At 42.0% G+C, this 14902-nt stretch overlaps 2 protein-coding genes across 5 annotated transcripts in view; one reads left to right on the forward strand and one right to left on the reverse strand.

Moving 5' to 3' along the window:
• LOC138968299 (protein YIPF5-like) overlaps positions 1-14902 on the forward strand; it is a 167599-nt gene that overhangs the window by 18522 nt on the left and 134175 nt on the right. The gene's annotated exons all lie outside the window — the stretch shown is intronic.
• The window catches only part of LOC138968277 (leucine-rich repeat-containing protein 24-like), a 34526-nt gene continuing 20351 nt past the window's right edge, over positions 728-14902 (reverse strand). Inside the window, exons 2-6 of one of the 2 annotated variants that reach the window (XR_011456120.1) lie at positions 11561-12748; positions 9464-9800; positions 8598-8819; positions 4539-7423; positions 728-4187 (exon numbers count right to left, since the gene is read on the reverse strand). Coding sequence is in view for 1 of the 2 variants with exons in the window: in XM_070340834.1 (XP_070196935.1) it covers positions 6083-7423; positions 8598-8819; positions 9464-9800; positions 11561-11763 (2103 nt within the window). In the remaining variant the exon portion in view is untranslated. Of the gene's footprint in view, positions 7424-8597; positions 8820-9463; positions 9801-11560; positions 12749-14902 lie in introns of both variants that reach the window. The other variant, XM_070340834.1, reaches the window with a different exon arrangement.

Here is a 14902-nt window from a genome sequence, read left to right on the forward strand (position 1 = left end):
GATGGTTTCGTTGACCTTTGACCTTTTTCAAGGTCACAGGTCAGCGTCAAAGGAAAAATTAGACATTTTATATCTTTGACAAAGTTCATCGGATGTGATTGAAACTTTGTAGGATTATTCTTTACATCAAAGTATTTACATCTGTAGCCTTTTACGAACGTTATCAGAAAAACAAGGGAGATAACTAGCCTTTTCTGTTCGGCAACACACAACTTAACGTTGGGCTTTTCTCGGAAACTATAAAAGTGACCGGGCTCAAATTTTATGTGAACGTGACTCATTGTGTTGTGAATAGCAATTTCTTCCTGTCCATCTGATGCCTCATATAATATTCAGAACTGCGAAAGTGACTCGATCGAGCGTTTGCTCTTCTTGTTAATAATGTACAGTTAGATATTTGCTTTATTATCCTTTATTTTGTACTTGTTTTATTATTATTATTATTTTTTTTGTACGGTTGATTGTGTGGAATGTAAGGTTGTGAGATTGTTATGTACGAGTGTATGCATGAAGCGCCTTTGTAAACGCCAAGAGCTTCCCTTTGGGAAGGTGTGCGCGTATAAATAATCATTATTATTATTATTATTATTATTAAGAGACAGACAGAAAGACACAAGACACACACTAACACACACACAAGCAAGAGACAGACAGAAAGACACAAGCTCACACACACACATAGATTCAATCTGAGCAACTATCACCACAAGAACTCATCAAGCCCAGACTTTCTTTGTGTTTTTATTATCAATCTTGTTTATCATGTCTTGTTATTTTTAACAAGATCTCAAAGCAGCAAAACAGAACAAAAGATGAAAAATGAAAAGTGAACTTAACCAATATCAGAACATGCTGTTCCTTTTTCGAAGGAACTGTATAATGAAATGAATTGATGATTTTAAATGTGCTAAACAAATGCCCCTGAAAATGTGCTAAAAAGTATCAATGACATCACGAACTGATGAATATTAACCATGCAATACACCAGCGGAGCATTGTGAAAACTTAAAATAGTTTTGCAAACACATTCACTCAGTCAGAAAACACTTTGTAAAACGCTCATTAACATACCAACATGAAAAAAGCCCAAAACATTTCTTTGGTCTAAATAAAATTACCAGTAAAAGAAAGAACAAGAAGAGCAAACGCTCGATCGAGTCACTTTCGCAGTTCTGAATATTATATGAGGCATCAGATGGACAGGAAGAAATTGCTATTCACAACACAATGAGTCACGTTCACATAAAATTTGAGCCCGGTCACTTTTATAGTTTCCGAGAAAAGCCCAACGTTAAGTTGTGTGTTGCCGAACAGAAAAGGCTAGTTATCTCCCTTGTTTTTCTGATAACATTCGTAAAAGGCTACAGATGTAAATACTTTGATGTAAAGAATAATCCTACAAAGTTTCAATCACATCCGATGAACTTTGTCAAAGATATAAAATGTCTAATTTTTCCTTTGACGCTGACCTGTGACCTTGAAAAAGGTCAAAGGTCAACGAAACCATCGTTAAAGTGTAGAGGTCATTGGAGGTCACGACTAAACAAAATATGAGCCCGATCGCTTTGATAGTTTCCGAGAAAAGTCCAACGTTAAGGTGGTGTCTACGGACGGCCGGCCGGACGGCCGGCCGGACGGCCGGCCGGACAGACTAACACTGACCGATTACATAGAGTCACTTTTTCTCAAGTGACTCAAAAATCAGGAGTGAAAGTTTTCAGTGTGAATGTGTTTGTCAATATCAATCCCCCCCCCCCCTCCCCTCCACCATGAGATACAGTTAAAGCTGGTAGTATAAAAATACAAATAAATGGTTGAAAATCTTTAGACATAAATGATTTGAAAGACAGCTGGACATGTTTTGAAGGTAGTTATCCGTGAAATTTAACAGAGAGGTACTTGAAGGTTTCAGCTAGAGGATAAATTTCTGTCAATAAATAGTGAAGAAAGTTCTTTTTTCTTCTTCTTGGGTCTCAAGTTCTCTCCTGTGATCAGAAATAATGTTTTGAACTTTCTTGTTAGGCCATTTGATGTCATAAATTTCATGTGAAAGAGCAAATTGCGGTGTGCGAGCCCTGTTCTGAGATGCACATGTGTATACATGTATGTATTGGGCATTTCTCTCTTTCTCTCTCTCTCTCTCTGTGCAACACACACACACACACACACACACACACACACACACACACACACACACACACACACACACACACACACACACACACACACACACACACACACACACACACACACACACACACACACACACACACACACACAGGTCTAGTAACACACTTTCTCTCTCTTGTGATTACTATTATACTTGTACACAAACACAACATTTTGAGATCAGTTCTATTTTGCAGCTTGGTCTAAGATGTCGAAACTTCCGCAGAAAATAGCTTACCTATGATTTCAATCATGATTATGGGTATGGCTAGAATGACGCTTTTTGAGAACTTGGTCATGTGATAATTATATGGTGAACAAGTGGGTTTTTTACCTGCGGAGTAGGCTCAGATGTGTTACAGTCAAAAAGGAATGTACTTCTCAGATGTTACACCGTTACTGCTGCTGGTGTAAAAAGTACTGAGGAGCTACCATTACGAATATGTGTACGTGAGGATTAATGTTGAATTGCAGATTGGTCACATTTGAAGTAAATCTAAAATATTTAAACTTGTATGTTTGGTTGCTAACCGTAACAGAAACACATAATATGTATTGGGGCGGGGATGTAGCTCAGTCGGTAGCGCGCTGGATTTGTATCCAGTTGGCCTCTGTCAGCGTGAGTTCGTCCCCACGTTCGGCGAGAGATTTATTTCTCAGAGTCAACTTTGTGTGCAGACTCTCCTCGGTGTCCGAACACCCCCTTGTGTACACGCAAGCACAAGACCAAGTGCGCACGAAAAAGATCCTGTAATCCATGTCAGAGTTCGGTGGGTTATAGAAACACGAAAATACCCAGCATGCTTCCTCCGAAAGCGGCGTATGGCTGCCTAAATGGCAGGGTAAAAACGGTCATACACGTAAAAGCCGTGGGAGTTTCAGCCCATGAACGAACAAACAAATAATATGTATACATGAGGTGATTGATGATCTTTTGTCGTTCACTTTTAATGTATTTATGGCAGATTTGTTATTATTGGAACAAAAATAGTTTGATAAAACAGAACATGCCTGTTGGTGATGTTTGTTGGTTTTTGTTGTTCTTGATCCATTTCATGCATTGTGCTGATTTTAGTCTGTCACTATTTTGCACAATACCCATGGAGTTTTGCTACACATAATCAACTGCAGAAAGAAATATTTGCTGGGGTCCAACTTTTCGGTCCAGTAGAACTTATTCATTTTATCAAATTGTGCATTACAGTCAAGTCAGTAGTTATGATCCAAAGAGATGACACATGTTGGAATTGGTTGGTACAGGTGCTGTACTGCATGTACCCAACAACATTCTGCACTTTTACTACCCCTGCATGGCACATGTAGCTTTAAATTATTCTTCAGTGATCTGTCAACAGCATGAATGTCCTTTTAACTTTGGAATCTAAATAGTAGCTGATCATCGTAGTACATGATACGTATAATAATTAGTGCTAAATTCCTGCTGCATAATTTGAACATGTATACTTGTGTTTGTTTCAAATTCAATGCTTATACAAGTAGTTTATTTGCACAGTTTAATATTATTCACATTTCCTTAGTACAGTACTCACTCTCTCTCTGTCACACACACACACAGTTACCTACACAGGCATTCACAGAGCATATCAATGAAATGACATATAAGTAGGTTAGCTGCATTCAACAATGTTCACATAGATTTTCTTCACGTTTTCACATATTTCCTGATGAAGGCAAACCTGTATAATTAAAACAATTGGTAAAATGAGCACATACAATGATACATATATATTTATAAATTTCAGATTTGTAGCAACAATGGTGATAGCACAACCATAGCATGGCATCAGCAAGTTCAACATTATTCGTCCGTACACATGTATTATAAGTTCTATGTCCTGGTATGTTTTCCCCATTAACTTAATAAGGCTTAAGGTACAATTACTGTGTGGGTGCTTTAAATATTTGTTTCAAACATTTTAAAGTTTTGTGTGTGTGTGTGTGGCTTGGTTGAAATCTCTTCCTGCAATTTTGTTCAGGGGTAACAAGACTAGTTCAACCTTTTATGGTTGATTGTTATCAGGGTGACTGGACATTTCTGGTGATTTAGGCCTAAAAAAAAATAGGTGTGGTTACGGTAACCCGACCTACCCTAATTTTAGGGGCCGATCCTATAACTTTTTATTACATTTGTCAAAAAAAAAAAAAAAAAAAAAAAAAAAACGAGTGCAAAAAACGCAATGAATGCGAAAGCGCCCGTGTCGCACACTTATTTCCCTGTCGTGTACACATTAGAAAAAAAAGTTAAAAAAAAAAAAAAAGTGATTGCCTACCTACCTACCCTATTTTTTTTGGCTATGTTACCGTAACCACACCTATTTTTTTTTTTTGCCTAACAAGACTAGTTCAACCTTTTATGGTTGATTGTTATCAGGGTGACTGGACATTTCTGGTGATTTATCGGTAAACTTCTGAAAATACCAGAAATGATATCAGCAACGGATCATACCTAGTGGTTGATATTTCGTCTGAATTTCTGGTGATTTACCTGTAAACTTCTGGAAATACCAGAAATAATGTCAGCTAGTCGTTGATATTTTGTCTGACAGGTTCAACCCCATATTCTTATCAATATCATGAAGTTATTCTTATCAGTATAATGTAGTAAGTTTCAAGATCATGTAGGAAGTGGATTTGACCAGTTTGTCTGAAAGTGGGACGAGATTTTATGACCGACAGTCAGGCTTGGTACTTGCATTGTTGTGAAAAGAATTACTCGTTTGGAATACGAATGGTTATTTTTAGTTAAGATAGTTAAGTCTACTTGCTGCCACATGACACTGCTTACTATCTTTTATTAAAGTGATATAACAATGTTGCAAGATGCAGGTGAAGTTGATGTGTTTGACAATGCATTGTAACATAATGTCCATGAGTGACATGATTACTGAGAACATTATGCCACATGCTTTCAAGGAACAGTCATAAATATAATACAAGAAAATGTACACATATCACACAATGGCACAGCAGGAAAATACTTAAACAACTTATCTCTTCAGAAAGAATGTTGATTTTGCTGTTAGTCAACTAGCAAGGTGAACAATAAGTTAAAGAAACAATTTTTGGGCAAGTAATTCCTGCCGAAACTTAAAAAAATTAAGACCTTTTTTTTTCCCCCTACCTTTTACTTTTTAAGCAGGCATCCATTTTTGGAAATGAAATTCAAAGCATTTATAAATAAGTCTCCCTTATTTAAAAAAAAAAGTAAAGCATCTACTGAAACTTCTGCAACGATGGCAAACCTTAGCGTTACCAAGCTTTTTTGTGTTTTCTGGACCGAGTTTGAGTTAATTCTTTTGAAGCAGATTAGTGTACACAACAGTTGTGTAAGTTGAAGCTCATGTTGTCAGTCAAAAGCTCAGAAGTCAAAAGCTCAGAAGTTGCACAGTATCTCATCAACTCAGACCACTGCAGAGTTACTTTGACTTGCTCCTTTGAGATCTGTTTTTACCAGCAGTGTAAATGATAATACACTGCATTCTCAAGTGATAAAAGTCAGATTCGATCAAAGCTGAAGTCCCATTCTGTAAATGTCTATGTTAACAGTCTATGTGCGTCATTCCAGTTTGAGTTACAATATATATATATGTTTAAATCCTTTTGACAGCTGCAGGGAGACTGGTATACTTTTCCTTCCCCGTTACATTGTACATCTTGTTGTTACATTGTACATCTTGTGTCTGTTTTGATCACAGAAATAGAGAGGTTTAACCATCCCTTATGTCTCTCACTCACATATATTGCTGTTGGTGTTTAAACCTGATGCCATGTCACTGTTTGACTTTGAGATACCACTCAAATATAATGCACTCTTTTAGTCCGAATACTGAAAACTGAACTCGTGTAAGTATTCACAGGTAGGTTGTTAGTGTAAACAGTTTCACTGTCAATGTCACACCGGCGTGCCTGGCTTAATCCCATAATAGTTCTGCTGCGGCACTGTCATGTATTCGCTGGCACTGCCGCTTGTGTCGTGCGGACTCATTTCAACGTACTCCCGGGAATGAAAAATCCTGGGGGGTTTTCGGGGGGCAGGGACGTGTCCTAGGTTCCCCACTGACATACTTTTCTTGCTACTCAACATGCGCTGCTGTGGGGTGCTGTTATAGGGGTACCTCAGTTCTCGGTAGTCTTGATAGTCTGGGTGGCGGCCACTGTTGGCCGGGATGAAAGTGGTCGAGCGGGTATTGGAGCGTGTACTGCCGGGGGTGAGGGGAGGGCAGGAACCGTTCATCAGCTCAGGAAAGTGGTTCCGCCGGGGATGGTACAAGGTGGCAGCCTCATACAGTGGGTAGGGGTAGGGGTAGGGCAGGGAATCGTCTAAAGGGTCGTCGGAGTCGAACACTGACGGTGTGTACCTGTCCAGGAGAGGCGTGGTGGACTCGGTGTGAGAGCCTTCGTACCTGCTCGTACTGTTGGCTTGTGGGTACATAGGGACCAGTTCCGGGTCCGTCTCGCTGCCGAACGAAACGTAGGTGTTGCCGTTAGCGAAGGGTGAACCGGGCTGTTGAAACGTGTACAGCGGTTCTTTGCCTGGGTACGGCCCTTCCACCGAGTGCTTTGGATGTGAGGTGTTTGTATCACTAGTCCTGTTCGAGTCCGACGCTGAGTCGATGTCGTTAAACTGACTGAGCTTGGACTTGTCGAACTCCTTGACTTCCTTGCTGGGCGTGACTTCCGTGTTGTCCAAGAAATGCTTCTTGACGTTCTCCACCACGGCGTCCCGCTTCTCCTGCTCCTTGCGCCGCAGGTATCCCACACAGCAGTAGATGACCAAGGCCATACCCACAACCACAACGATCCCACACACCACCGCCACAGCCACCACGATACTCTTCGTATCCACACTCCCTGAATATGCCGTTCCAACTTGGGTAGCTTGGGTTACCGTATCAAAGAGGACGCCTTCGAGCGTCACCTTGAAGATGGTGGAGTCGGACCCTCGCACGTTCTGCGCCAGGCACTCGTACTTTGTGATGTCTTTGTACTGGAAGTCCTTGACGTGAAGCTGGGTGGTGACGAGGGAGGAGCCCTCCACCGTCATGGTGTACTTGCCGGGCTCGGCGTCAAAGTCAATGGGAACGTCGGCCCGGTGCCAGATGGGGCTGGCGTAGGGGATGGAGAAGTAGATGCACTCGATGACGGCCTCCGCTCCCTCCTTGACGGACTGCGTGGACCCGCTGGTCCTCATCTCCACCTTGCAGGCCAGCTCATCCAGAGGGATGGTGGACACCTGATGATAATAATAATCATAATGATAATGAATACTTTTTAATTAATCGCACCTTCTCACAGGGATGAAAAATAGCGACAGCGTGCACACAGACACAGACACACACCACGGACATGGACACATACACCATGGACATACACCATGGACATACACCATGGACACACACCACGGACATAGACACATACACCATGGACACACACCACGGACATAGACATACACCTTGGACACACACCACGGACATAGACACATACACCATGGTCACACACCACGGACATAGACATACACCTTGGACATAGACACATACACCATGGACACACACCACGGACATAGACATACACCATGGTCACACACCACGGACATAGACATACACCATGGTCACACACCACGGACATAGACATACACCATGGTCACACACCACGGACATAGACACATACACCATGGACACACACCACGGACATAGACATACACCACCATGGACACGCACACACACTAAAATACTGGATAACAATACTATAGTGGGTAGCACCGTGTCCTGTATAGCAGCTTGCTTTCCCCTGGGAGAAAGCAGCCCGAATTTCCATGAGGGTAACCTCACAGGACTAAATAAATCTTAGGCCAAAAAAAAAAATAGGTCTGTTTACGGTAACATAGGGTGAAAAAATAGGGTCGGTAGGGACATGTTACTATTCCTGTTAGTGTACATATATATATATATGCGTGCGAGAGTGTAGTATGCTTCGTATGGTATTTTTATCTGTTGTCTTATTATTTGTTTTGTCTTTTAATGTGCACCACACTGAAATTTCTCTGTATGAGATAATAAAGTATTCGTATTCGTATTTTTATTTTTTTCATTTTTTATTTCTTCATTTTTTTTCTTTTTTTTTTCTCCCCTCTCTATGATGTTTCACAGTTCATTTCTTCTCATCGATCCCTGTTTTTGCCTAACATAACTAAGATTATTGTTCAGGAATTTATAGCTGTAACTGTTTTAGTTTGTTTTAAAGTGTTCAATAAATATTATTAGGCAAGCTGTTGTTTTAAACTTTTTTTTTTCAGACGATCAAAAAAAAGATTAGGGTCGGGCCTAAAAACTAGGGTCGGTCGGGTTACCGTAAACAGACATATTTTGTGTGTGGCCTTATCCTAATCCTTATCCTTGAAAAACTCTCACCTCCTTGTGCTTGGTGAGGGGCGGGCCATTGCACAGGATGGGGCGACCGGCGTGCTGCCAGATGGAGTCGGTGTCGTTGGCCATCCACTGCCGCAGCCAGCGCAGCTTGCAGTCGCACACCCAGCGGTTGTTGTGCAGGTGCACCTCCAGCAGGTCCCGCGACAAGTTCTCGAAGGTCGCGCGGTGCAGCGACTGCAGGTTGTTGTTCTCCAGCCTCAACACCTGGTCACACAGAATGGACATTGTGGTCACACAGAATGGACATTGTACAGCAGGAGCCAAAAGAAACTCCACGGTTGCAAGTGGTTTTTTGTGTGCATTTTCAAAGAGCTGTAAAATATCAACCTACTAGTAATAAGGTACATCAAAAAGAAAAACAGATTACAAGTGCTTTATTTTGCAATTTTAAACTGCTGTAAAATATGAGCCAAATAAGGTACGTCTCAAACAGATTCGTGGACGATATTTCACTGGCTGTACAATTAGTGCATAGTTTTAAATTGTTGTCTTGGTTTACCTCATTATTTGTGTAATGAGGAGTCGTGATTCACGGGCAACCGTGTCACTTTAACCCGCTACAAATATCGTTAAAATGCATATTTTTCAACCAGGTAAAGACAGTTGTGGAGAAAATTGAGCCCTCTCTATGATCATTTAATTAAAATTATCCGCTGAAGCGTTATAAAAATCACAAATGGGAACATAGATCAGTTAGATAGTGTTAAAAAGGATTTACGAAAAGATCCTACACACGGAATTGACACAAGCAATGATTTTTAAACCAGAATAATAATTCACTGATAAAGCAAAATGCACAAGCCAAACAAGAAAATATAAAGTGCTGAGGACTAAGTCATCCACCCTACCTGTAGTTGGGACAGCCCCACCAGAGCACGGGACTCCAGCTCACCGATCCTGTTCCCACTGATGTCCAGGTACTTGAGGTTGACCAGGCCCATGAAAGCCTCATCTGAGATGAGCATCAGGTTGTTGCTGGCCAGGTTGAGGGTCAGCAGGCCGGGCAGAAGGGTCAGCACATCGGTGGGCACTGACATCAGCTGGTTGTTGGCCAGGTCCAGCGTGTGCAGCTGGTCAAGGCTGGCCAGGGCTTGGGGATGGATGGTCCTGATGGTGTTGTTGCGAAGCTTCACCACGCGCAGAATGCTGTACTTTTTGAAGGACTCGGCTGTCAGGGTTGTGAATCTGTTAATAGCAAGACGTTGTAGGTAATTGGGACATTAGGCTATGATAGTTACCTGGGCAAATGAAGTGTAGTTGTTATTACTTGGGGAAGTAAAGTCCAACAGAGGTCAGAGTTGTAGGTAATTCCGACATTATGACAATGTTACCTGGGTAAGTGAAGTGTGGTTGTAATTACCTAGGGAAGTTAAGTCTCACTGTATTTACTGATTGCGATGTGGAGAGGAAAGCTAAAGGGCTGTGCAACATAATCTTGCACCCTCGCTCTGACGGGATCTCATTGCTCAGGAAATGTGAGAGATGATTTGAGGTTTTATGTGTTTGTGTACGTGGAATACTAAGTTATACTGTCCTTGGGGCTGCCATCCCTGGGGATAGCATACTGCTGCAACAAAGCTTGTAGCTGTTGATTCAGGCATACACAAAAAACAACAGTTCACCCAAGATACTGGTACCCCAGTTATACATACATGTACCGGTGATGGCGCTAGTATTTTTTCAAACCGGTACGCAAACTTTTATGATGTAAACAGTCCAGAAAAAAACGGTAGGCTGGTCATTGGAACCAGTTAGAGTCCAACTCAGAGTACTGGTTTTATTGTTCTACCGGCAAAAAAACCCCGGTAGTTCTAAAAAACCAACCGGTAGGTCAAAACGGCAGCCAATTTTGTTCCGGTAATTTCTCGTTTCAACCGGTAAAATACCGGTTAACGCCAATGCTGATGTACCACATAAATGAAGTTTAAAAGAACCTCTTCAGATGTGTAATCAGTCATTACTTTGTTGCTTTCTTGTCTAACAAGTAAAGCTAATTTTTCGCTTTTCCAATGAAGGAACAGGCACAGCAATATTTTCTTTTAAGTTGAATGGTCCGAGTTGGACTCCAGGTTGAAAGCAAAGTCTTGTTTGGAAACAAAGCATCTCCTAAGCCTCTCCCCCCAGGTGATAAATTGCAATCAAAACCATTGGCTTGATACGTTTTTACCCGTATAAATTAGTTTAAAAGAAAAGAAAAGAATACAGTGCAGGCCTGAAAGTGGTGAGTATTTTACTCGCTGTGGCGAGTAGAAACATGTAAATCGCGAGTAGAAATGTAAATCTACTCGCCAAATGCGAGTCAAGTTGCTGAAACAAATGGTTGGTTTGGCGAGTAAAAGTACAAACATTTGCTCTCTGGCTAGAGAATTATGAGAAGTACTTGTCAAAGGCCAGTGCCCCATTTCGTGGACTTTCAGCGCTGGAAATCCGCTATTGAGACCTCCAACAATCTGAGATAGTCAGGTCTTTAACACTTTCTACCCCACCTATATTGACCAAGTTTTTTTTTTTTTTAGCCGAGACCAGCTGTGCTGCAGCAGGCCACTCAGAATTGTAGTAACTGTGTAGATACTGTGTATCAACACGATGGAATGCAGGTGTTAGATCGACGTTACAGTATGCGACTGAAGTGGCTGTGTGTCTGGATATATCCGTACCAGGTCAGATAGAGCCATATGAGTGGGTTCGGATATATCCGTACCTGGGAGACAATGAGTTAAGAGCATGGGGTCCTAAAATGCAGGTTTAAAATCTCTACAGATGTTATGAACAGAAAATGTGAAAAAGCAAGGTCTTAACAGAGAGGAAGTCCTAAAAGATAGGAAGTATATAATAGGATGGTGACCCGGGCACATGCCCCTTGTGGTTTTACTGTCAGGGCGTTAAACAACACTGATCATCATCAATTGGGAGGGAATTCCACTGTAGTGCAAACACTGCCTTACCTGTTGTTGCTGAGGTCCATAATGTCGATGTTTTGGTGGAGGCCATAGGGTACTCTCTCCAGGCCGCGGCCGCTGCAGTTGGCCGTGATGTACTCCTCATACAAGTGCTGGCACACTTCCGTCTCCCCTAGCACCGCCGGGCTCATCAACATTAGCACCACCAGCAGGCAACCAGGAAGCGCTGGCATCCTTGTTGCAGACATTGTTGTTGGTGTTGAGATTGGAAATCAACTTATGTTGCAGGTATCCAGTATCCAGATTCTTATAGGATGAGTATGCTCCAAGAGGTATTGGTATCCAGACCCCTTTAGAATGAGTAAAATCCAAGAAAAAAGAGTAGGAAGTTAGTCGTTTTGCAGAGTCTGTGATGTCTAGAACTGTGCACTGAATACTTCTTCTTTGGTTTATTTGTTAAGGTTGAAATATCTCTCGTATCACAAATTCTGTTTCTGTATGCAGAAGTTGTTGATCACGATGATTTGTAATACTGAATGATTAGGCAGGTTTATTTCTTCTTGGTTGATGGTATCACACTTGTCTCAACAACATGGGACAGACTTTTTCTTTGGCACAACCGTGTACGTAGTACAGGTTGTAATTGAGCAATTGCACTTTGTCAGGTCACGTTGAACTTGTGCGCAACAAGCTGCACGGTTAAGTCAGTCTCACAACCACAGGTGGAAACAAGAATCGTAATCCAGTGGAGCGATAGATGTTTAATCCAACACTGAAAGAATCTTAATCCAGTGTAGTCGAAAATGATTAATCCACCTCAGCCACGACACTGAAAAGCTAGCTCATCACGTTCACAACCTTATCACGTAGAACACTCTCGTGTCATTTCAGGTCAGGTTGAACAGAGCAGATTCTGTTTGTGAAGACACACAGGAAAAACCTGGTATGCACAATTAGTTGTTGAGACTGTGCAAAAAGTGTAGGTTCTCTGGTGGGAATTGTTGAGACTGTGCAGAAAGTGTAGTTTCTCTGGCTGGCTGGTGCTTGGTCTGAAGACACGGACAGTAGGGCCTGTCGCTAACGGCTGACTCTCCAGGGTCAAGCGTGTCTGTTAGGCGCATTCTCTCGTTGAGTGGTGGAACTTCCTGGGCTGTCGAGTTCAACGGGAGGCATTGGGTGGAGGTTGGTCGCCTGTGTGCTAAGAAGGTCCCTCCTCACTGGCAGTTCATGCATCTGCAAAATTAAAAGTCAGATCAAATATAAAGAAGTACAGAATTTTAGTACGTTTAAAACATTATTTTGTTTAATAAAATCCCAGATCCTGAGATAATCAGGTCATGCATCTGAAAATAATTTTTAACAATGCATGGTATGGTAACTGAGTGAGATGTGTTTGCGAAATACATTGCAGCATGGTCATTGTCAACTGCAAGCTCCTTTGATACCGATTTTACTCACACGGACTTTGACTGACGAGCACTTTTTATTTATTTTTATTGAATGACAGTAATAAGGCCCATTGTTTTAACAGCTACCGCAGTTCTGACAACGTTCAAAAGGCCCCCCAGCTCCCATTGCATGGAAGTGGGCAGAATCTCATTTTTTAGCTGTCCATTATGCATCTCTCTTGCACACATCCATTTTGACTCACGCTAGCTGATATTGTACAACACAGCAGTGGCCCGACGTGATGACACGACACGAAATAAGACGTGCAGCATGCCGTGGTTACCGCGACATGTAATATGCAACCTTGCCTGCACTCGGGGGAAGGTTTAAAGGACAACATTCACATCGGAAACACAACCCGGACTGTGCCGCTGAGAAGAGTGACGGGGCAATAACTTGCACATAATTCACCTCTGCACATAATTCACCGCTTGCGCTTGTCTGACTCATCGGTCTCTGGTGGGGGAAAATTCATGTTCGTTTTCACTCTGTCGCCGTGTTAAGCTAACTTTTTCAAACTTAATTTTTTCAAACTTTTGGCGTCCTGTAGGTTCAGACGTGAAGTCCCTGGCGTATAGCAGACTGATTACGGGGCCATTTTCATTGTCAAACCGAGCGGATTTGGAAAGGTCAACACAGACGGATCGAAATACTCTTGTCTCAAAATAGGAGATCGGGTGTCAACAGATTGTACCGTCATTCCGACAGAGGCTGAGAGCAGACCGGTCGTACTTTCGCAGGATTGTTTTTTGCGCGACATAGACGGTAGAGGAAGGTGTACTATACAGTCTCGGGCTTTACCGAAAGACCCCTGTCCGGCTTACCATATATATTTCAGGAAATCACTGAAACCAAGAACTGAAACTAATAACAGCGCCGACACTTCATACCCTGAATGCACAACCTAAACTGAGGTTCATAACCAAACAGACGATGATACGGACTTTTCGCAAAGAACAAAGAAACATAAAACAGAGCATAATTCCTTGTCATTTAAACGCTTGTCTTTAAATCTGCTACTGTTACCACCTCTCGCAGAGAAAACCCACAAACGCTTTTCTTTAAATCTGCTACTGTTACCACCTCTCGCAGAGAAAACCCACAAACGCTTTTCTTTAAATCTGCTACTGTTACCACCTCTCGCAGAGAAAACCCACAAACGCACCGACGTTTTAAAACTACACCTCGTTTTCAAAAACAAAGGTTTTTTTTCTTCAATTCTTCTACTGTAATTAAGCCTCTACCGCGGAGAAAATTCACGTACGCACCGACGTTTAAAACGGCGACACCTCGCTTTCCTCAACATATGTTTTGGCAGCACAAAGAAGTTAGAGGGCCCCAACCAGCTAGCGGTATACTCCACATGACAACATTCCCGCAACAGATGGCAGCGGGCGGGTGTGCGCAGGCTGGGCAAGTTCTACACCCTACACAGGTTTTGCTCCGTACTAAATCAGCTGGGGCTGGGAAGGGCGGAAGATTTTTCTTCCCCTTGTCCTTAAAAACACGTTTATTTCACCCTACGAATCGCGAATCGGTAAAAACACTGTCATTTTACCAAATGAATCAGTAAAAAAAACAAAGTCATTTTACCCAACGAATCGCGAATAATTAAAAACACCGTCATTTTACGCAACGAATAGCGAATACAAAGAACTGCAACGTGTATGCATGAACGTGCATGGAAACAAACATGTGAATGTATTGTCCTTAAAGGCACAGTAAGCCTCCCGTAAACCATCACAGATACTGTCAGGCTTTTACACACAGTACAAACACCCTTCCATTTGAACGCTCACCGAACGGGAACATCCTAAGTGCCCTACGTAAAGAGCGAGCAATTTTCAAAGAATTAATTTTGCGGATTGTCTCCACACACAATCGGATCGTGGTGCGTTTTGGCGCTAGACCTAACTTTTAAAATCTAAATAATAAATT

This window comes from Littorina saxatilis, linkage group LG6 (assembly GCF_037325665.1).
Source record: "Littorina saxatilis isolate snail1 linkage group LG6, US_GU_Lsax_2.0, whole genome shotgun sequence".
Taxonomy (NCBI): domain Eukaryota; kingdom Metazoa; phylum Mollusca; class Gastropoda; order Littorinimorpha; family Littorinidae; genus Littorina; species Littorina saxatilis.